We start from the raw sequence: 24,338 nt of genomic DNA, 5'->3' as shown, positions 1-24,338 counted from the left end.
CAGGAGCAGGAACTTCTTCCAGGTCTCCCACGTGGGTACAGGGTCCCAAGGTTTTTGGCCGTCCTCGAGTGCTTTCCCAGGCCACAAGCAGAGAGCTGGATGGGCAGTGGAGCTGCTGGGATTAGAACCGGCACCTATATGGGATCCTGGCGTGTTCAAGGCGAGGACTTTAGCTGCTAGGCCACCGTGCTGGACCCCAGAAATGACTTTTAATGTTTCCAATACAAAGAAATAAGTAACATTTGAGGTGATGGAAACACTCTTTGTGCAGATCTTATCAGTTTTTGCAGGCATGAATTTAAATGTCATACTGAATCCCACAAATAAATACAATTGCTATGTATCAGTTAAAAAATTTAAAATATTAATTTAGAAAAACCCAGCAGACAGGTGTTGTGGCACAGATGGTTAAGCTGTCCCCTGTGGACACTGACATCCCATATTGGAGCACAGGTTCAAGTTCTAGCTGCCCTGCTTTCAATCCAGCTCCCTGCTAATGTGTTTAGGAATACAAGGGACGATGGACCAGGTCCTTGGGCACCTGACACACACGGGAGACCTGGTATGACCCAGCCCTAGTGGTTGTGAACATACTGGGAGTGAAACAGTAGATGGAAGATCTCTTCCTCTGTGTCACTCAGCCTTTCAAGTAAATACATCTTTAAAAAAACACCCTCCACAGACAATAAAAAGCACTAAAATGAAGTACCAACAAATGCTACTACATGCCTGAATCTGGAAAACAGCCTGTTAAGTGAAAGTGAGTCACAAGAGCCAACATCATAGGACTCTGTATGTGAGATTATACAACGTAAGAATTGGCAAATACACAAGGATGGAGACCAGATGAGTGTTTGCCTGGGATCAAGCAAATGGGAAGTGACTCCTAACAGGATGCAGTTTCTTCCGGAGGTGACAAAAATACTATAAAATTAGGCAAGAGTGCTGGTTGCACAACTCTCAGAATGTACTAGAATGTACAGTTTAAAAGAGGTTAGCTAGCATTGCAGTGCGGCATGTTAAGCTGCCATTTGCTATGCAATACTGTATCACAATACTGGCATCCTGGCTATTTCTCTTCACTTAATCTCAGCCAAAAGATTGAGGAGTGATGGCTGCTTCCCTTCTAATCTACCTTCCTGCTAGCTGCTGGGAAAGGCAGTAGATGACGGACCCTGCCGCCCATGTGAGAGAACAGGATGGAATTCCTGGCTCTGGCTTTAAGCCTGGCCTAGCTCTGGTTGTTGAAGTTATTTGGGGAATGGACCAGTGGATCAGAAGAGTGGTTTCTATCTCTCTCCTCTCTCTGTCACATTGCCTTTCAAATAAATAAAAATCAACCGTTAAAGACCAGGTGAAACTTCATAGTATATGAATCCTATCTGAATAAAGCTCTCAGTGTAACAGGTACATCAGACTGAGACACTGAGGCCTTAAGAGGCCCACCTACCCGGTCTGAGCCCGCCACCAATGCACCACAAATGGCTTCATAAACAATAAGGTCCATCTTACCTCCTCTAAATAAATATTGTCAAGATCGTAGGGCGTTCTGACAGATTCAACCATCCAGCTCTCAGGTGTGTTCAGATTCAGTGTGAACAGCGGTGACTGTGGCATATCCAGAAACTTCGCTATTGGACCTTTAGCAAAGCTCTTGTCTGAGGTGAAGGCAATCTCTGGTTCTAAGACGTAACGGTAGAAGCTGCGATCAAAAGGGATGTGTCAGATGAGCTGTATGACCGTGGTCCTGGAGTTTACCAGCAGCCACACCGGAAAACAACTGGCTGTTTTTACAACCCAGATTTCCAGGACTCTCCTCCCGTTTTGGGGAAAAGAATTTCCAAAAACATCTTTTGACCTGATGATGTGTCCTGTGGTAATTGTGGAACCAATAACAGAAGGGCTAGGACTGAGGGGAGGTCACTGCCTCACATGGGTAGCAGCTGTCAGGGTCATGTGCCCCAGAAAGTTCCTGGGGAACTCTCTTCCCATCAGGGAGAAGTCATTATTCTCTTAAAAAAACAAGGCCACTGGGCATGGTGTGATAGTCTAGTGGCCAAAGTTCTCGTCTTCCATGCGCTGGGATCCCACATGGGTACTGGTTTGTATCCCAGAGGCCCCCCTTCGAACCCGGTTCCCTGCTTAGGGTCTGGAAAAGCAGCAGAAGATGGCCCAAATTCTTGGGACCCTGCACCCACGTGGGAGACCCAGAAGAAGCTCTCGGCTCCTGGCTTCGGATTGGCTCAGTTCCAGCCACTGTGGCCACTTGTGGAGTGAATCAGCAGATGGAGGATCTTCCTCTCTGTCTCTCTTCCCCTGTATGTCTGACTTTCCAATAAAAATAAATAAATATTGGAAAAAAAAATGACGGAGACAGGTTCTCGGGCTCAGCCTAAAAACCCCATGGGTGATCTATTTAAACACTGCTCCCCATAAGGAGTAGGGAGGGGGGTAGCTGGGAACCCTCAGACATTTGCAAACACTTGCAGAAGGTGGCACGGTAAGGAAACGCCCACTGCAACAAGCACGACACGCCCACTGTTGAGGCTTTTTCTGTTTCCCTAAGTGGCTACTCCGAAACTCCTCACACCATAAAGCCATCCTCCCTTTGAAGACACGAACCAGGGAGCTTAAGCAACATTGCTCTAATCCACGTATTCCAATTTGAAATGGCTCTGGAGATGAAAAGTACAAAGATAGGCAGCCTGGGTTGAAGCCCCCCAAATGCTCCTATGGCCATAAAGTGTTTTCAGAAAAAAAAAAAAAAAATGAGAAAACCGAACTTCTAGTAAAATGATCTCTTCAAACTTGATGTCTACCTATGAATCCACTTGATCTTCAAGTATCAGCTTTTGGATTCAGAATCGTTTTTTCTTAAAAGGTAAACAGCGTTTTACCTTTTTAAAGGCATGTCGGAGAGTTTAGACTGGCAGTTCATAAACACTCTTAGATTCATGTTTACCAGCTGTACCAAAACCTAAAAGGACAAACCAGGTGACAAAATAGTTACATTTTCTCTTCAGAAATTATGGCTTTACACTTAATTAAGAAAGAGCATTGCTCCAATTAAAAAAACATTAACAATTAGTACCATAAAGTATACACTGAAGAACTTTCTAGAAATCATTACTAGTCAAGAACTTCAATCATTTCTAATCAAGAGTTCTTTAAAGAGCTAGTGTAATTTAAAGTGTAATTTAAAGATAAGCCAATTTTGGCATGAAAAATGTGAAATCCATGCTTGTGAGTATGATGACTTGGTCAAAACCAAACCCCCATGAAGTAAGCAAGCACAGATAACTGATTCTCCCATACACAACGTTCCATGCAGTGTCAGCGAAGCAACAGAAAATGGACATCTGTTCACAAAAGAAAATGTCAGGGTTCATCACTGCCACTCCCAAATGAAAGTATCAGAACACTGAAAATAGGTGAGGTGACCACACTTTAACAACAACACGTGTACACACACTGGCAAGTGCTTATGTTTTTGCCAGAGTTCTTTTTAATGTGTTGAAATAGTATTGTCTTTTGCATACCTAAACGATAAGACACCACCCAAAACTGTGTCACAGCAACAGCATAGATCACCTTCATGCAGAGCTATTTTGCTCTAGAGTGAGGATGTTACTGAGTTTTCAAAACTATGAGGTAGCCAGTGACACTGAGCCCACTGTCCTTAGAGCCACTGTTGACCTCTAGAGTGAGCTGCCTGGGAGGCCCTGCAGCTCAGGGCTTGTAACGCCACCAAAGACAATGCAGACCTCTGTGCAGCCATCCCTACCAGGAGCAGCGGGGTGAGCCTCTGCGCCTCACGGGTGGCAGGGTCGATGACAGCCAGAACATCGAAGTACGTCTCCCCTTCCGTGGGCCGCAGCTTGATCGCACTGTGGAGGACAGAGAGGTGAAAAAGAAAGTAAGCGTGAGTGGCCCATGCTTTATCCACAGGATCCCATCAGCCCTTTTAGCACCTCAGAACATTCTAGATCTAGATCAGCTAGGGTGCAGTGGTGGTCAGCTATACTGATTAGATATATCCCAAAGTCAGCAAAACCCTAATAATGCAAGCTCACTTGAATGGCTTGAAAGATCTGGACGAGGACAGAAAAGCAGTTTGAAATTACATTCAAGCAAAAACTGCTAAAAGCTCCTGACAGGTACTGAATATCATGTCGACTTTTATTCCTTGGCAAGAAGGGTACAATCTTTAAAAAATGATAAAGGGAAAATAGGAGCATTTGAGAAAACCCACAAAACAGAAAGAGGAAATATCAAATATTATTATCCTAGTCCAATCACTTCACTGCAATTTTACACAATCTTTTTCAGATTACTCTATAAAAGGTAGCTGCAGGCATAAAATAAAAGCAACTTTAAGCCAATTTTGTTCCTTTCCTACTACTTTAGTGGAAAGATACTCAAATGTTATTATGTATTAAGCACTATTAGTAAGGAACATTTTATTAAGCAAGTGATTGCGTCACAGTTTACCTAAGCTATTCTTTCTTGTTAGACATTTAGAAGACTTTCGGTCTGCAAACAATTTGTATAACTAGCTTTCCTAGCTTTATCTGGAAATTTCTTCATGGAAAAAGAGAATATGAAGACATGAGATTATAGAATCACAGGATCTGAATATTTCTGGGGCTAATACGTATGTGGATCACATTTCCTGAAGAACTAAGCCAATTTACAAGCCAATGAAAATGTGCACCACGTTCTCAGCAGCATTACCAGTACTACGTATTTCATCTGTTCTTAGTAAAGTGGACACTGGCAGCTGGTTAGGCTTCTATCTGCTGCTCTAAGCTGTCTGGGGGAGTGCACATTTACCCACATGCAACCCCCCACGGCAGGGACTCAACTGTAATTCAAAAACAAGTCAACCTGAGAGGATTTCAACCTTTCCCCAATCACCCCAAAATTACTGCTTCAACCAATCAATTTATGCTGGCTATAGAAATGACCAGACTAAAATCAAAAGCACTGGAGACTAGGACGCGTTCACCCAGGATAATGCTCACAGGAATCACCAAGGGAGATCTATGCTGATACAATAACAGGGCCAAAGGCTGCCTCTCCCCACAAGCTCCCAGGCTGTCCCCTGCTGCTGGGCTGCTCCACACAGCTCGGGGCACTGCGAGATCTGGGGTGCATGCACAGACAGCTCAGATCCTTCCATGAGGAACTTCTAATTTGAATGTAATCATTGCTCTTTACACCAACACAACCCCAATAAGAGTAACTCAATGCACAATGTAATTTTTACCCTGATAGTATCTGGAATTAGGGCACTTTAATCATTAAATAGTCATGGAGTCCCATGGAACAAGGATGTTCTTTTGCTCTGGTCTCACTAACTTGGCCATGAGGCAAGTCACTGAGGACATGTCTGTTGTGTAATTAATGAGTTACTTTCTGAGAGCAGGTGGAGGGTGGCTGGAATGGTTGCACGTGCCAATTCAAAAAGGGTCAGGCAGGAGCCACAGAAATGGCTGCCCACTGCCGAATCAGGAGAGAGAGCAGTGCCAGCAGCAGGTCTGCATCCCAGCCTACAGACATCAAAGGGTCTGCACTCACAAACCATACCGCCACAAGGACTGGCTGTGATAAAGCCACCAAACCAACCCACACCAGACCAAACCCAGTGGGACACAACATGAGAAACAAGCACACCTGCCAAACAAGGCAAGGGCTACCCATCATCACAGTGCGGGATCCGCCTAGAGCCAAGCCAGGTCTAAGCACGAGGAAAAGGCCAAGCTGGGAGGCACACCAAGGACCACTGTCTTGAATCCAAAAATGTTAACACCATAAAAGATAAATGACTGAAAAGCAGGACGGAGGATGTCTTCTAGACTAAAGACAAATAAAGAAACATAATTGTTGTAATCTGTGAACTGAACAAAACATACCTTAAAACAGCTGTAAGAGGTTCCTATTGAGACACAGGAAAAAGGTGAACTGTGTCGATGTGTTAACACTGTTGTCGGTTGGACTTCCTGTGGGCTGCTCGGGAGGTGTGTGTCTAAGTCTCAAGACCTACAGCATGCTTAGGTCTACAGGGTATTATCAAATGGTGAAGAAGAGTGTGTGCTCAAATTCAAAGATGTAATGAATGCACACTCACACGTGTGTGACTGCACACAAATGTTACAAACAGCACAAATGTGCCATGCCAACAACTGATGGTCCAGAATAAAGACTCCCATATCTGGGTGTTCTTTTTTAACTTACAACTACTTCTCGGCTCGAAATTTCTGAAATAAAGACTCAAAAACAAAACGGCAAGAACTTCATAACACTATGTTTATTTTTATTAAGAACAAAACAATTCAATAAAAGGCTAATGAGTGCTTCAGCAATCTGTTTTTTCTTGACTATCAAAAAGTACAACCTATCTGTTTCATTAGAATGTATCTGTTTTTACTAAAAGGATGCATTCAGAATTATTTCAAATCTATTTAGAAACAAATGTCAATGTAAATGTAAATGAAACCTGAGCAAGGGCACTTCAAAACAAGTCAATCAACCACCTCAGCCATATGTTGGCAGAGAAAAACTGGACAAATGGAGACTCTATGATGGATTATGTCAATCAGTGGATTCTTCAGCAACCTCATCATGCTTGGAGTGGCGAGACTGGCAGCGATTCATAACTGGTGAAATATCAAAACCACTTGAGCAAGACCCTCGGAGTATGCCTCACATCAGGGACCTGGGATGGGTGGGAAACTGGGTGGGGCTTCTCCCTTAATATCCCGCTTTACCTCAGATACATGAAGGAAACAATGTGGAAATAATAGTCTTACCCACTTTCCTGTAGCCCCTGAACCTTTTTTACCCTAATCAACTACATAAAGATTGTCAAAAATACAATAAAAAAAGAAGGAAAAAAAGTTTGCATAATGTCAAATTAAAATGTAAGGTTATTTTAACAAAACAAATCTTTGAAGCCTATACATTTTCCAAGTCTATATATTAAACAAACTTTCTAAAGTATGTTTGCACTTAAATTTGCATATGAATATCAATGCATACCTTAACATTACATATTTTCCATTTCCACGGCATCTTACACACATTGTCTTACAGGAAAATAAAAACCAAAAAAAACTGACATAAGGGCCAATCTAGCTTAATATTCAAGAACATACACAAATTCAACATTAATTTCCTACCTGTGTTTGTCTTCAAAGAGCTGGTACTCAACTCGTGCTTCTCCTTTTGGCTGAGCCGACAGGAGTGCGTCCACCTTCATCACCAGATCACTCGCCCTGAAAGATGAGGGCTGGTGAAGGGCAGCCTCTCTTCATCCTCCCGCTGGCCCGCTTTCACTACACCTATCATCAGGCCCAGCGCTGCAAGCCAACGAGACGCCAGCTCTGAGCTTGTAAGTGACTCGCTGCACAACCATGTGTAACTTCCTTCCTGGCACCTACCCTGCATGGCGCTTCCATGCACTGAGCTGGCCAAGCATACAGTGCCCACCGCAGGGCTTGCCCATTATGGACTATGACCAACATTTGCATTCTTCCTCACCATAATTCAAACAAGTTCATTTCTTTATTTGAGAGGCAGAGAGAGATGGAACTCCTTACTTTGTATGATCAATACAGCAATATTGTTGTAATTCAGAAAAACATACACATGGGAAATGAAGACTACAGATACTATTTAGAAACAAGCTATTTAGAAACATCGTGATCAATAATGCTACATTTTAGGATTGTATACATTTTAGGATGTATACCCAAAGATAAAAGTAGGAGTATGTTTCTTGGTAACCTACCTTTTCACTTAAAAGCATGAAAATTTTTTGTTTGTCAGTAAGTACAGGGATGTATCAATATATTTAAATAACTGTGATATATTTATGGGAACATCCACACAGATGTAAAAACCTTTATGTTGTTTCACACACCAATTTTATAACCAGTACTGCAGTAAATAATTTAGAAAATCATTTATTTTCTCTGCACCTTCCAAAGCTTATTATCAATCAAGGAAGATTTTGAACTAAACCCTGAACCTGAATGAAATGCTCTAATTTGTTGAACCAGACAACATCCCGAATAAGAATTTTGCAAGAGCACTTATGGGTATGGTAAGCTATGCTACAATAGGTTAAGCTGCCACCTGTCACACTGATATCCCAAATGAATGCCAACTGAAGGCCTGGCTGTTCCACTTCTGACCCAGCACCCTCCTACTGTACCTGGGAAAGCAGGTGAAGATGGTCCAAGTGCTTGGGAGACACAATGCAGAGTTTTTGGCTCCTGGCTTTGACCTGGCTTAGTCCTAGCCACTACTGCCATTTGAGAAGTAAACTAGCAGATGGTTTGTCTCTCCTTTTTTTTAATTCTGCCTTTCTTTTTTCCTGGATTTATAAAGACGAATTCATAGATCCCGGCAGCTCCACTTCCCATCCAGCTCCCTGCTTGTGGCCTGGGAAAGCAGTCGAGGACGGCCCAATGCATTGGGACACTGCACCAGCGTGGGAAACCTGGAAGAGGTTCCTGGTTCCTGGCATCGCATCGGCGCGTATCGGCCCGTTGCGGCTCACTTGGGGAGTGAATCACTGGACAGAAGATCTTCCTCTCTGTCTCTCCTCTCTCTGTATATCTGACTTTGTAATAAAAATAAATCTTTAAAAAAAAAAAGAGTCATGTATTTATTTCAAAGGCAGAGGGGCTGGCACTGCAGCACCATGGGCAAACCTGTGCATGGGCAATTCGGATGTTAGCTTGATACCTGGCTGTTTCATTTCTGATTCAGCTGCCCGCTAATGTGCCTGGGACAGCAGCACACCTTTGCACTGAGCAGGGGAACCTGGAAGAAGCCCCAGGCTCCTAGCTCCAGCCTGGTACAACCCTGGCAATTGAAGCCATTTGAAGAGTGAACCAGTGGATAGAAGATCTCTTAATCTGTCTATCTCTCTAACTTTGCCTTTCAAATACATAAATCTCTCTTTTTTCATTTTATTTAGAGGCTTTATTTATTTTTATTGGAAAGGCAGATTTCCAGAGAGGAGAGGCAGAGACAAAGATCTTCTATACACTGACTGGTTCATTCCCCAAGTGGCCGCAACAGCTGGAGCTGAGCCAATCCAAAGCCAGGAGCTGCTTCTGGGTCTCCCACATGGGTGCAGGGTCGCAAGGCTTTGGGCCATCCTCGACTGCTTTCTCAGGCCACAAGCAGGGAGCTGGATGAAAAGCGGAGAAACTTGGACATGAACCAGCATAATATGTGATCTTGGTGAATACAAGATGAGGATTTAGCCAATGAAGCCATCATGCCAGGCCCAAATAAATCTTTTTGAAGCTTAGAGAGAGAGAGGGAGAGAGAGAAAGAGATAAATGATCCATGTCCCAGTAAAGATGCTTAACATTACCTTTCACTAAGGAAACACAAAGCAAACCACACTGTGACATGACTTCATTCCCATTATGATGATTGGGGAGAACAAAAATGGGAACCTTTGAGCGTTGTTAATGGGAATGTAAAACAGGACAGCCCGTTCATTTGACCTTTAACACAGAACCTAGGTGCATATAACTGATATGCTCTAATTACTCAGCAGGGATATAGACCAATCAAGTCCATTTCTTCCAGTAAGTCAAGTAAAATACTAAAATACAAAAGCTCGTCAAAACAATAAAGAAATTAACAAAATCAACAGCAAGCAAAAAAAAAATCATCATCATCCTTTTAGAGGATGCAAGATAAACAACTCTGAATTCTGTTTGAGTAAGTCAAGAAAAGGAAATATTTAACTTCACTTCCCCTTCCTGAGCGAAATTAAATTAAAAAGAACTAAACAGACAATGAAGGAAATCTATCTTTATGTAAGGATCCCATGTAATAAGTAAATTGGTCCTTCTCTTACGTATGAGCTTGAAATTTTCCAGGGCCAATAGTTAAAAAAATTAATTAAAATGGAGAGAAATAATTCAGTTCTTTAAATAGCAGCCACCTAAGTAAATTAGCTTGCTTCAACAGGAACGTAAGTTAAAAATTTCAAGAGCTAATATCATTACAGAATAAAGCTGGAAGCAAAAGGTCCTAGAATAGCTGCTGAATGTGACCATACACGATCACACCTTTGACCAATGAGGACAGTCCAATCAATATGAATGTCAGGGCACGAGCTAGTTAGCGTCCTCTACAGCAACACTTACACATCTTCTTCTACTCGAAGATGCTGAATGTGAGACTTTATCTTCTGTCCTGAGGTTTTTAAGATGATATTTTCCAGAAGGTGGAAATCATCTTGATTAAAGAGTTCACTCTCCTCCAGTGGTCCAATGATCTGGGAGGAAAAGAGCAGGTGTTCAGTGTGGACAGCATCTGCAGCCACTAGCCGCCAACAGTCCTGGGTGGTCTATCTTACACCCCAAATCTCCCCAAAGAACCGAGACAGGTACATGCCTCAATAAAACTAATGAAAAAAAAAAAAAAAGCTCTACCTATCCCATAAATAGAACACAGTCTTGTACACTTGACATTTTACCGTGGTAACCTGACATAATATAAACCAGCAATGTAGTTTTCATTCACTCTCACTGAGTATAAACAACAAAATCCAACCAACGTGGTTAAAGGTCAGACGAGCTTCTGTTCTGGAAAGGTACCACGCCCTCACCACCTCCCCTGACAGCAGGACACAAACAGCAGCAAGGCTCCACACAGCGACTGGTGTGTCCAAAGCACACTTCCAGGGAAATAAAGGGGCAGAAATGTCCCCGACACTTGGCAAGCCCTAATCACCTTTGGAAACAGAGTGGCTCTGTTGGAAGTTTACTAGCTGCAGAGGAGAAGGCTGCAAACACTGCTCCCGGACCTAAGTGAAGCCAAGCGTGTGGCAGCTTGGCAGATCCTCACCCTTCCATTGCTGATCACTGCCCTCTGTCCCTTCTTCAGCTTCAGGACATCCCTGCAGTACACGGCATGAGACAAAATGAAATCCATTTTGGAAGACTCAAAGACCTCGTTAAAAAGACTGAAATCCATGCCCTAGGAAAGCAATCATTATTAAGGAAAAGTAGCTGTTATTAACAGACCATATGAAAGAATAATCATAACGAACAAACCATAAAATGCTCTTCTAGTGGAAAGTAATTACAAATTTTCAGTCATCATATCTCAACTCTCTCAATTTAATCTTCCTCCATTAAAAAAATGTCTCATTTACTATTTCCATTTTCTCTTGTGACATGTTCAAATGGCAGAGTCTTTCATGGTACCTTTATTCTGCATTTTATTTTTTAAAACTACCAATCTATCTACCTACCTATCTACCTGACAGGGAGAAACGGGGGGGGGGGGGAGTAGCCCTATTTTCTGGTTGACTCCCCTTGGGCCCGGCTAAAGCCAGCCAAGGAATTCAACCCAGGCCTTGCCCAAGAGTGGCAGGGACACGAGTACTTGAGCTCTCATCACTGCCTCCCAGGCAGGTCATACACTAGCAGGAAGAGGCAGCAGGGACAGGATTCAAATCCGGGTAACTCAAATATGGCCATCTCACTGTGACTATAGCAAACACCCGAAGCTTTCCACATTCAAAATCTTGCTGAGCTCAAGTGGCACCTGTTTTATTCTAACTGAAAGTTCAGAATTACAAATAATCCTGTCAGTGACATTTAAATTAGAAAACACTCTCGGAAAATGTAAGTAGCAACTACACCAGTGAACTTGGGCTTATACTGGAAAAACATCAAAAGCTCATAAACCTCTAAGCTGTAAGTGGCTTAAATTTCACCCTTATTCTCGAAACCAATTAAAATTACTTGTCTTTTAAAAAAAAGTGCATCAAATGCCTTTGTGTGTAAAACACAGAAAATTTTTGCCTTTTTGCCTATATCTCGAAATGTAGGTAAGTTTGACATTAAAATGTGACACAATTATTTCTTGGAAAGAATCCTTTAAATTAAAAACCAACAAGCAAAATTTCTCAGAGTCAGAAACCATCATAAAATGCTGAAAGAGAAATATGCACCCGAAGGAGTGAATGTGTTACGGAGAGGGTGAGGCCACCTCCTAGAACACACAGAGCCAGACGTACCCCGACTGAGAACTGCCTGATGTCCGCTCCGGTGGCCAGGGCCTCTGCTGTCTCCTGCTTGGCCATTTTGGTGATGAAGTTCTTGGCCACGTTCGAGCTCTGCGTCTGGAGGGCTGCCCAGATTGCTCTGGCGATCTGAGTGTCCTTGTGGCTTATTTCTGCACTGGGATTATTGATTATGCTTATCCTTACATTGTTACTGGATTTCTAGGTGGAAAACAAAAAGTTTCAAACTTTAAAAGCAGTACTGGCATCAGTTACATTCTGTAAGCAGCAAATAACATCTCTTATAAGTCTTTGGCTTCTGCATTCAGAATAAAACTCTAGAACTTCATTCAAGCCTTCAGAAAAAACTGCAAGAACTTAGTCCAGCCAATTTTTCTCCCAACTTCATTTCTCACCACCCTGGCAAACAGATTACAGACCCCCAAGCCCTCTCTGCAGTGTATTTATTTTATATTCATCCAGCACATGTCTTGCCTCACATTTTTTTAAGTATTTATTTACTTCTCTTGGAAGGGCAGATTTACATAGAGAAAAATTTTCTGTCTGCTGGTTCACTCCCCCAAGTTGCCACATCAGCTAGAGCTGAGCCAGTCTGAAGCCAGGAGCTTCTTATGGGATCCCAAGACTTTGGATCATCATCCATTGCTTTCCCAGGCCACAAGCAGGGAGCTGAATGGGAAGCAGAGCAGCCAGGACACGAACCAGCACCCATATGGGATCCCAGTACGAGCAAGGCGAGGATTTAGCCACTGAGCCATCCTGCTGGACCTTTTCCTTTCTTAACTTTCACCCATTTTTCAGACTGCTCAAATCTTTCCTCACTCCCATGTGCTTCCAGATTCCAAGTAGAAATGAAAACTCTCCTTGCACAAAGGCAGGACTCAACACGGGAGAAAGCATATGGACTGCATCAAACCAAAAATGGGGCTTTTGTTAAGAATATAAGAGTCCTTCAAAAATTTCATGGAAAAATGGAACAAAAAGATAAGCTTACTGGATCAGCCTTGTGGTACAGCAAGTTAAGTCATCATCCGGCAGCACTAGAATTTGTTATCAGTTTGGGATTTGAGTCCCAGCTGTCCCACCTACGATCCAGTTCCCTACTAAAATGCCTGGGAAGGCTGTGAGATGGCCTACAGACTTGAGCTCCTGCCATCCACATGGGATGAAGTTCTGGGCCTCTTCCATCTGATGATTCACTCCCCAAGTGACTGCAATGGCTGGAGCTGAGCTGATCTGAAACCAGGAGCCAGAAGCTCTTTCGGGTTTCCTACATAGGTGCAGGGTCCCAAGGCTTTGGGCCATCTTCCACAGCTTTTCCAGGCCACAAGCAGGGAGCTGGATGGCAAGTGTAGTTACCGGGATTAGACCTGGCGCCCATATGGGATCCTGGCATGCTCTTCACCAAAATAAATATTAATTCCATTTCCCATGAGCTTAGGAAGTAAGAGGAAATTGTATTAATATATGTATTCAAAGACATGTGCCAGAGCTCAGCTGATATGAAGCCAGGGGGCAGGAGCCTCCTCTGCATCTCCAATGTGGGTACAGGGGCCCAGAGATGTGAGCCATCTTCCATTGCTTTCCCGGGCCACAAGAACGGAGCTGGATCAGAAGTGCAGTAGCCATAAATCGAACTGGTGCCCATATAAGATACTGGCATCACAAGCAGAGGCATAACTTGTTACACCTCACCACCATCCCCAAGAGTTTTATTGTCTTTCAACATGCCACAGCATCATGCCTACAATTGTGCAATGTCACACTGCTCACTGACACAACAGTTATTTCTCAGACTATGCAGGGGCTACTAGAGTCAGAGTGATAAGGAATGCCATAAAACAAGTGCATCCTCAAAGGGAAGCTCACTTCAAAGAGACTGTCATTTGCATCGCTATGTAACCTCATCCTCTGGCGCTACCAGGGACATCAAGAATGTAGGGGCAGAGTGACAAAGCTGTTCTTATCCCTGTCCTCCACAAGCTCATCTCTTCTACACAAGCTGAAAAACCTCTGAAGACATATTAATCTTCTCCCTGAAGCCTGAAGAAGGCATCCCACACCAGAACAACTACATCAGCACAGCTGTCCTGAAGGAGACACAGAATGCAGCATAGATACTTGCCTGATGTCTGATAGCATCGTGCAGCAATCGCCTCCCAGAAGCGCTATCAAAATCCCCAACAATCCAGAAAGTCACCGGCCGAATAAAAGACTCATCTGCAGAAAAATAAACACAGCAAACTGAGCTGGAGGATAAACATGCTTTGTTTCAACGTTATTGTTAAACTAAGTTAGTTTCTGCAAACCATGCAAATAAATCAATAAGGACAATGACAAGCTTAATAAAGATCCAAGGTAAAAATAGTGAAACTTCTCTAATGATGGGAAAAATGGGATAATCTTCCAAGTGGCTTAATTAGAGACTAGAAACATGCACCAATTAGTCCTTCTAGTGTAGGTATATACCTGCAAGCACAAAGAGTTCTGAAAATGTGGGTAACATATGATAGTCTTTAATCATGCTAATTTGTAACTTTCTGCAAAGTTAATTCTTGGCAAGCAATTATACAACAGGATTAGGCACTGATGGAGTCAACTGTTACCCACAGGTTCCAGAAGCCTCACAATCAAGAGTCAGGGAATTCTGAGTAACAGTGATCCCCAACACCACATAAAGTGATGAAGAAAAAGAACAGAACATTCTGAAGTTTTGAGTTACCATAGATTTCCTTGGAGGACATTCCTGGACAGGGTAAAGAGTAAAAGAAAGAAAGTGTCATTTCTGTAATTAATGCCCATTAAGCAAGTTAAAAGTTTAAATTATGACTAACATGATCCATGCATCTGTCTGTTCCCTGGTTTTCTCAGTGTTACCACATGACTCCAGGGCCCCTTGGATATAATGTCTCTGAGGAACCAGATGGAAGAATTCCTAGTTCCTGTACCCAAAAACCAGATGTCCTTTCTGGGAGACCGGAGCTAGGATCCACACAGCTGGCTCCCCTGGCAGCTTGCAGGCCTTTGAAAGTCCAATACACAGCAGCACTAAGAATCGGTCTGCACCTGACAAGCCATCATCTGATAGCATCTTAGTCCAACAGTGTAACTCCAGATAACATCAGCTTTAAAAATACACCAAGCTTTTTAGAACCAGGTTTATGTTATAAAACCTAGTATAATCTTACACTGCCCGATGAAGGAAGCCAAGCCATACTTTCAGCCCATTAGCCCAATTCTAAATCATAAATGTCTCCCACACTGAATCATGACCGATTTCGCAGCTTGATTTGAATAGCTAAAATAAATTTAACACAATATAAAGAGTTGAATTTTAAACAAACAGTACTTTCAAAGCACTACAAGAATAAAAGAAACGAAGGAATTTCTTTCCCCAACAGATATAAACATATTCCCAAATACTAAAAAGAGTTAATTCCAAGATAGGTCCCAAATGGATTACCTTTCTTTGTTAGATAGTTCATACTGTTGGCTACTGCAGCAGTCTTTCCTTGGGAATCCAAGACAGTAAATCTAGCATAATCATCCACATAAAAGTTATCTAAGGGAACAAAGTTGAAGTTGGTATATAATTAATATGCTTCACTTCAGTCTAAAGTGCTCAGTTGCTAAGATGACTTAACCACAATCTAACATTTATAAAAATTGGTGAGTAGAGTTGGCATCATGGTACAGTGGGTGAAGCTGCCACTGATGATACTGGCATCCCCTATCAGAATGCTGCTTTGGGCCCCAGCCGCTTCTCTTCCAATCCAATTCCCTGCTAAAGTGCCTGGGAAAGCAGAAGATGCCTCAAGTACTTCGGCCGCAGCAACATACACTGGAAAGCGTATACACATACACCAGAAGGCGTTCCAGGCTCCTGGCTTCAGTCTGGCCCAGCTAAAGGAATCCAATTGTTAGAAGATCTCTCTCCCTCTTTCTGGCATTATGTTTTCAAATAAATATTACAAAAACAAAAATTCTGTGACAACTGGAACATGAACCCTACTCCATTAGAACAGTATCCATAAAATGACAAACACATTCTCTGTATATTAATAAAAAATTTTTTTAAAAGCACAGTTAATGAACAACATAGATCTCTCACACAGTGATGACCATTCCTATCACTTTACAACTGGATAAAAGCCTCTTAAAAGGATTCTTTAACTCATTCCTCCTCTCCTGGGATCACCCATGAGAGTAAATTTTCCCTTATTACACTGGAAGAGGAGAATGAAAGAGACAGAAGATATGAGAACTCTGCTTCTTTTTTCCCATGACTTTTAAACTATTGTTTTCCAGATTTTTTTTACTTAATTCAAAAGGCAAAAAAAGACAAAGACCTTTCATCTGCTGGTTCACTCCCCAAATGCCTGAAAGAGCCAGAAGACTTACCTGGGTCTCCCATATGAGTGGCCAAGAACCCAGGCAGTTGGGCCATCACCCACTGCCCTCAAGTGTGTTAACAGGAAGCTGGATGGGGAATGGAATACCATTCTAAAGTGGAAATATTCTAAACATAAGCCAGCTTAATTTGCTATGCCACAACACCAGGTTACAAAATATTTTTTAAACTTAAGAAAAATAAAAGGACTCCTTCATTATTTTCAGATGTCTATCTTATCCAGTTAGGTTCCAAGGACAACACTTGGAAGTTATTGGAAAGGTAGATTTATGGAGAGGAGAGACAGAGAGATCTTTCAACTGCTGGTTCGTTTCCCAAGTGGCCACAATGGCTGGAGCTGAGTCAATCTGAAGCCAGGAAGCAGGAGCTTCTTCTGAGTCTCCCACATGAGTGCAAGGTCCCAAAGCTTTTGGCCATCCTTGACTGCAGGAATCTGGATGGAAGAGGAGCAGCAGAAACACAAACTGGTGCATATATAAGATCCCAGTGCTTGGAGGTGAAAGATTAATCACTTGAGCCATTGTGCCAGGCCCCCAAAAAACACATCTTATGAACTCAGGGGAAGCAAGTTTACAAGACTGTATTTCACTCTGGCATTACCTTCTGAACATTGCAATCTAACAAATGCAAAGATTTTGAAGCGCGCGCTCGCACACACACACACACACAAACAACAAACACAACAACAAAACAAAACAAAACAAAAAACAAAAAACCAAAATTGTTTCTGAAAGTTCCTTACTACTTGCTGTTAAGTCCAGATACACTCGCTCAGCCATCAAAATTCTGGAATTGATTCGAGGAACAACATTTGGCTGATTCATGAGATACTCCACCACATCTTGATCATGGGGTAGCTCACCCTATAGGGGGGAAAACAGGAGACACTGAGAAGACTTATTCAATAATAACTCATCAAGAACTAAAATGCAACTTCTGTTTGATACATCTTAGAACAGAAGTTTCCATGCTTGCAGGCACAGAACTGAATGCTTAGGAAAAAAAATAAAATTTGCTTATTTATTTAAAAATAGAGCTATAGAGACATTTTCCATCTGCTGGTTCACTCTACAAATGGCTACAATACACAGGACTGGATCAGGCCAAACCCTGGTGCCTGGAGCTTCAAGGTCCCCCGTGTGGGTGCAGAGGCCCAAGCACTTTAGCCTCTGTTGCCGTACTCTAATCTGTTAGCAGAGAGGTGGATGGGAAGTGAAGCAGCCAAGTCGCAAACTGGCACTCATATGGGATGGTGATACCACAGGTCAGCTCTACCTGTTGCACCACAGCCTGGGCTCCTCCATACTTCATGTGCAGTATCTCTATCAGGTCCCTTGCTACTGACATTCACCGTAAAGATGAAGACGTGGAGGCACTGAGAGGAAGGATAACGGAAAGTCGCGAGCTAACACAGAGTGAACATGCATCCATCACACATCCGCTCCACACAGCAGCATGCTTCTCCAGAAGTGAACAAGCTCTTCAAATTACGCAAGCCTCAACATAAACAGTAATGCGTCCTGTGCTGCTGTCTAATGGAGACACCCAACTCTTCTCTCCATGAGCTCATAGATGGCATAATAAAAATCACTCAAGACTTTCAAATCACACATACTGAAGTAATTCTTTGTCTTTCACATCAGAGTTACACTGAGAAAAGATGAACCCCTTTAACATTCATTCTTTCCTTTCATGCAACTTATTATAACAATGGCTGTACTACTCTGGACAGCGGACCATCGTGCACATGGAGGACATGGTAGCTCACTGGAGCTTGCAGAAGACACCTGGCAGCATAGCAGAGAATGGAGAACAGAACATATGGACAACTACCCTAGCCAAACGATGACAGCAAGCATCGGTGTGACTGGAGACTATGTCGATGTGTCAGACAATGGACACTGGAAGGGTTCCCCACCCACTGAGCAGCAAGACTGACAGCATCCTCCTGGGCAGAACTCCAGAACAGGCACCATTGTGACCCTGGGTTGCTACTGGGTGGCCTTTCCCCATCCTCAGCGATGGTGGGGAGGTTGGGTATGGCCTGTCCCCTAATGTCTCCCCTCCCCCCCAGAAATAGGAAGAAAATATAAAAAGCTTGAAAACAATGATCACGCCTACTTTTCCCTAACCCTAGATCCCTCCCACCCTGATCAACTATGTAAACATCATCTAAAAAACAAAAAAAAGCTGTACTTTTAAAAGGTAATCTCGAGCCAACTGCTATGGAACCCTGCAGACAAGCACAAGGTTTAGTATAAAAACAAACTGTAAATTCATTTTCATGAGAAAGATAGCAGTGAATGAAATACACACATTCAAGTCTACCAAACTCCATCAGGTATTGTTTGAGCTACTTCTCCCATGACAAGATGAACCAATAACAAGCATATGAACCAACCACACAGTTCAGAAATATTCACAAAGAAGAGTTTCACGGTATGTGACTAACACATGAACTATATATACATTAACTTCCGTATATAAAAATAATGAGTCTTTTTAAAGTCAAAATTCCTTACCAACACAATGGTCAGTGAAATCTACAACTTTTAAAATAAATGTTTCATCTTAAATCTAAAAATCAATTATCTCAATCGTAAATACAGAAGGTTTATGATTATTTTCAAACTAACAGGACTTGCGAGGAATCTAACCAGTAACTAACGACAATAAAGAACAGTAATGTTAAAGCAATTTTATTGCTTACTACAAGAGGCTACAAAAACAAAGTATTCTTGTTCCAAACCAGCCTTGAGGGCCAGCGTTATGGCACAGCAGTCAGGGCCCAGTCTGCAAAGCCAGCATCCCATATACGCATTGCTTCAAGGTCTATCTGCTCCGCGTCCAGTCCAGCTCCCTGCTAAGACGTCTGGGAAAGCAGTGGAAGAAGGCCCAAGTGCCTGTGCTTACTACTCACATAGAAGACCTGGAGCTCCTGGTTTTGGGCTAGCCAAACTGTGGCCATTCTGGCTATTTGGGGGGGTGAACCAGCAGTTATTAGATGCTTTTATCTCTCCCTCTTTCCTCCTCCTCCTCCTCTTCTCTACCTTTCAAATAGGTGTGTATATACGTGTGTGTGTGTGTGTGTGTGTGTTTCAAAAAAACACCTTTGAAATGCCACTTACCAAGTACACGGCTCTTTGGAAGAAGTTTGTGGTCTCCAGGATTTTGTGCATTGTGATGGTCTCCAACTCATCAGGATCGAGGTGTTCTCTTTCAAGGGGCATCCCATTGAATAGGATGACAGGAAGTGGACCGACTCCAGTCTGCTCATAGTAGCTTCTTGCTTCCTAAAGCACAATGGAGCATAGAAACACCATGTATTTGTTCTTCATAAAACTAGTGAGACAAAATAAAAACTGTACATGCTTGTTCCGTTAACTGAAGTAATGGTAAAGAAGAAATAATTGAATATATTTCTCAAAAAAAAAGGTGTGGGGGAGAGGATACTGTGGCATATATTATTAAGCCTCCACTTGCAGCGCCAGAATTCCACATGGGTGCTGGTTCAAGTCCCAGCTGCTCCACTTCCAATCCAGCTCCCTGCTAATTTGCCTGGGAAAGCAGCAAGAGATGGCCCTAGTGCCTGGATCTTTGTACCCTTCGTGGGAACCCAGAAGCTCCTGGTTTCTGACTGATCCAGCTCCAGCAGTTGCAGCCATTTGAGGAATGAACCAGTGGATCAAAGACCTGTCTATCTCTTTCTTCCTCTCTCTTTCTGTAACTCTGCTTTCAAATAAATAAACAATCTCAAACAAAACAAAACCAGAGCAAGAGAGAAAATCACTAATAAGGTTAATACCTTACTGGGCATATCTGACACTGAATTACTAAGTTTTTATTAGATGACAAAACCCTGAACATTAAGAAGTGGTGTGTGTGTTGCATGTGTATTATCAGGTGTGTAGTTCAGGTTACCAAAATGGAGTTGCATATACTGTGGTTAGTAGTGTGCAACAGAGCTTTCTCCAGTGATGGAAAACTTCAATCTGCGCTGTCTACCACAGCATCAAATAAAAACCATGTGGCAACTCAGCAAGTGGAATCAAGCGAGTAGAACTCAACAACTAAATATTTAATTCTAATTGATTTCACTTAAAAAGTTGCAGCTGGCTAACAGCTACAGTGCCCTTAGACAGAAAAGCCTGAGCTGAAATTTCTACAGCCCTACCTCTAACACAGAAACTGCACCTGTGCAAAATAAACCAGGCTGGTGGGCAAACAGTGCCCCCAAACTGCTCCAACATATACAAATCCCAATCTTTTTCCTTCCAAATGACCAAAGCAGTTACTTAGCAAGCAAACGGTGGGGCGATAAAATGGACATGGTCACTCTTCCTGACTATGAACATGGGTATTGTTCTTCAGAACAGCTTTCCAAATTCCAAAACCAATCTCACCATTTGCAATGTAAAGAGCAGTGCTCTCAAAATTCTAGTCAAGAACCTAGTAGCCATTTAGCTTTATTGAAGATTGTAGAATTGTTTATGATAACTGTTGTTTAGATAGTATAAGCAGAAAAAGATTGCAACTGGGCAACTAACAGCAGTCATAGTCAGACCTCACCAGGGTAATAAATGATCACACAGATTTAATCGAGACAGAATGAGACACAGTTGAAGAGGCCTAGAGGTCGATCCCAGACACTTTCTTGCATCAATGGAAAATTTTTTGAAATCCTAACTACTTCACAGATGTTCTCAAAACACAATTTAAATATATTTGAAAATTATCCCTCTGGCCCAATGAGCACAATGCAAAACAAAATGACAATAATCAGGGCCCAGTGCAATGGCTGCATTAACTAATCATCCCCCTGAAAGCATTAGGACACCACATGCAGGCAAGTCTGTGTCCCAGTGGCCCTGCTTCCCATCCAGCTCTCTGCTTGTGGCCTGGGAAAGCTCTCGAGGACGGCCCAATGCCGTGGGACCCTGCACCCGCATGGGAGGCCTGGAGGAAGCTTCTGGTTCCTGGCTTTAGACAGGCTCAGCTCTAGCCATTGGCCACTGGGGAGTGAAGCAGCAGATAGAACATCTTTTTCTCTATAAATCTGGCTTTCCAATTAAAATGAATGAATCTTTAAAATGTGATACGGTTTCCAAAGCTTGAGATGTTAAATGATGATACACTTTGTAAGCATAATAATCAATAAAAACAAAACAAAACAAGGAGAGTTAAGGACAGCAGACTGTTAGAAAAATCTCTTACCTTCCGACTTTGATCGTAAGCAGAGTCAATCCCCAAAATGCTGTTTACTTCCACATACGGATATTTCTTCTCCAGGACACTGACCACGTGTTCAACTTTCACTTTTTCTCCAGTCCTCACTTTGTTATAGATCTGAGCGAGGGGAAAACCAGATTACTTTAAAATCCTTTGTCAACATGCTCATTACAAAAGATTTTTGAATGTATGGGAAAACATTACGATTTTTCGTAAAAATTAGGAAACATGTTTGGCAGTTCTTCTTTTTCAGGTATTTCAGCAAGATATCCTCTCAGAATTGACACTAATTTTCTGAAAATGATCTGAGCAGAGGGTGTCTGGTGTACAGGCTAAGACACCAATTAGGACTCGTTGCGTGTTCGGAGCTCCAGTTTCCTGCTAGTGCGTAACAACTGGAGGGCAGCATATGACAGCTCGAGCGCTCGAGTCTCCGAGCCCTCCCCTACGGCAGACCCGGGTCGCGTCCCCAGCCCCCACTTCTGGCCTCAGCCCAGTCCTGGCTGACGAGGACAGGAGTCCTTGCCCTCCCTCACATAGATTTGAAAAAAAAATCCCAAGTTAGGTCAAAACCATGTTAAGCCCCCAAAGCAAGCCCGTATTAAGAAAAACAGGACTACTTAAAATTCTTAAACTAAGAACAAAAACCCATGATGTTCAGTGAGGGAAGGAGTTCTAAAGTATATATGGCATAATCTCTTTTTTTTTTTTAAAAAAAGAAACTATTAAAAGTAACAAGCTGTACATATGCATAGTTATATCCTAGAGAAGGATACCAGGCAATCTTTTAATGGTGTCCACCTTTAATAAGCATTTACTTCGTTTTTCTTGAGAGAGAGTACATATTACTTTCATAATAAAAACAGGAAAGAATGAAAGCTTACATAATAATCCCTTCCTTCATACACATATCTATCAGCGACATGGTTTTTAAAGTCAAATTAACATACCGATTATTCAGAGTCACTGCTAACTAACGCCTTCTTTGTCTACTCTCCTGGATCTCCCCCCAACAATTCACCAACCAAACCCCTGTCACTTCCTTCACCCATCCGTTCCATCTCCACGGTGCAGCAGGGGATCTTCTCCCCTGCCCTGTGGACATCCCAGCTGCCTAACCCACAATGGTGTTCAGGACCGAGCAGCCCCTCTGCTGCCTGGCCCTCACAGTCCCCCATGGCAACCACCCTAACCACTTGTCATCACCACCTCATTTGCACCAGGTTCCACTGACTCCCACTTGTCATGGGCTTAAAAGGCACAATTTCCCACTCCAAAAAAAATGCCCACTGCCACTCCCAGCTTGTGCTGATGGGGTGGCTGCGTGGGCCGTTTTTGTGCTCACAGTGTGCATGACCCCAGCTGCTTGTGCACATGCCCGTACATGCTGCGGCTCTCAGAGGATGGGGTGAGAAGTTACTACACACTGCACCCCTCATACCGGTATGTGGTCTGCCACGCAGAAGGCCTTCAGTAAACATTACTCAGAGAAATATGCAACTTCTAACAAAAAATGAATAAATCAAAAACCAATCCCTAACCAGTAAGCATAATATAAAAATAATATAAAAATAATAAACAGCAGACTAACATCACATCTAGGGGTAAAAATAGTAAAACTCAATACCTTTAAAAAGGGTTCTTAATAGTGACCATTCATTAAAACAAAATAACTGTAAAGCAGAGTATACACAAAAAGAGGAAGGAAAAGAAAACAAGACAAGAATTCTTTTTTGAACTTGAGCAGGTCACACACAAATCGGGGCATTTTAGAGTTGACAGTAAGAAAAAGGGAAAAAAATCATATCAAACCTTATAACTTGGATATTAAAAGAAGTTCTACAAAATATGACAGTTTCAAAAGAGAAAAAAAACTAGACAATGTCTCATCTGCACAAAAGACCTTAATTACTAATCTCAAATCACTGAAAAACAGCCACGATTCAGCTGGAGGGCTCCCATGGGGTTTGCTGAAATCCCAGCAACTGACCCTTAATACTAATATGTCAATACAAAACACAACTTCTACTTTTCCTTTTCACAGAAATAATGAGTCAATCTGCTTACCACACACTGCTTTTTAGAGTAAGTTAGAGTAAAAGAATGCTTTGCCATTGTGGACAAAAACATACATGTGTCAGAGTTTGGAAGGCATGATACCGATCCACTTCTTGCACGACATAGTTATAAGCTCTCAGGACAGCCACGCCGGCATCTTGCATCCCATCAACATCTTCAGAGTCATTAACCACAAAGATAAAACCAATTCTGGAGGGGATGAGGAAAGAAGAAAAAGAAACTTCTCAAAGAACGCAACCGGTTATGAGGAATGGCAACCCCTGCTCACTCGGAGGGAAACTCTGCTGCTGCAAAAGCATCTTCCTCCAGCAAGGGCTGCAAAGGTCACCGCTGGTCCAACGGCAGCCTCACCAGGGCCCTCTGCACTTGTCTAGCAGCAATCCGCAAAGGGAAACCCACACCACGTGTCCAACGGCAGGCTTGCAAAGGCCCACTGCACTGGCCTAGCAAGTGTGCACATCAAGAGTCCTTTACTGACACAAACGGCACGGCTATCATTTCAACTGGAAATTTTATTATATAGTTTTAAACAAAAATTGGTGAACACAA

General features: G+C 42.6%; 1 protein-coding gene across 1 annotated transcript in view; it reads right to left on the bottom strand.

The window, feature by feature from the left end:
* UGGT1 (UDP-glucose glycoprotein glucosyltransferase 1) overlaps positions 1 to 24,338 on the bottom strand; it is an 89,285-nt gene that overhangs the window by 16,806 nt on the left and 48,141 nt on the right. The window contains exons 16-29 of the mRNA XM_058664368.1: positions 23,843 to 23,978; positions 21,696 to 21,827; positions 19,610 to 19,774; positions 17,224 to 17,344; positions 15,534 to 15,632; positions 14,793 to 14,816; positions 14,196 to 14,290; positions 12,065 to 12,271; positions 10,885 to 11,016; positions 10,182 to 10,312; positions 7,182 to 7,277; positions 3,785 to 3,887; positions 2,898 to 2,977; positions 1,513 to 1,702 (exon numbers count right to left, since the gene is read on the bottom strand). Of these exons, the coding sequence (XP_058520351.1) occupies positions 1,513 to 1,702; positions 2,898 to 2,977; positions 3,785 to 3,887; positions 7,182 to 7,277; positions 10,182 to 10,312; positions 10,885 to 11,016; positions 12,065 to 12,271; positions 14,196 to 14,290; positions 14,793 to 14,816; positions 15,534 to 15,632; positions 17,224 to 17,344; positions 19,610 to 19,774; positions 21,696 to 21,827; positions 23,843 to 23,978 (1,711 nt within the window). The remainder of the gene's footprint in view (positions 1 to 1,512; positions 1,703 to 2,897; positions 2,978 to 3,784; positions 3,888 to 7,181; positions 7,278 to 10,181; positions 10,313 to 10,884; positions 11,017 to 12,064; positions 12,272 to 14,195; positions 14,291 to 14,792; positions 14,817 to 15,533; positions 15,633 to 17,223; positions 17,345 to 19,609; positions 19,775 to 21,695; positions 21,828 to 23,842; positions 23,979 to 24,338) is intronic.

The sequence above is a fragment of the Ochotona princeps genome, chromosome 5, assembly GCF_030435755.1.
Source record: "Ochotona princeps isolate mOchPri1 chromosome 5, mOchPri1.hap1, whole genome shotgun sequence".
In the NCBI taxonomy this organism is placed as follows: domain Eukaryota; kingdom Metazoa; phylum Chordata; class Mammalia; order Lagomorpha; family Ochotonidae; genus Ochotona; species Ochotona princeps.
Note: the sequence above shows the minus strand (reverse complement) of the source record. Positions and strands in the feature narration are given on the sequence as shown.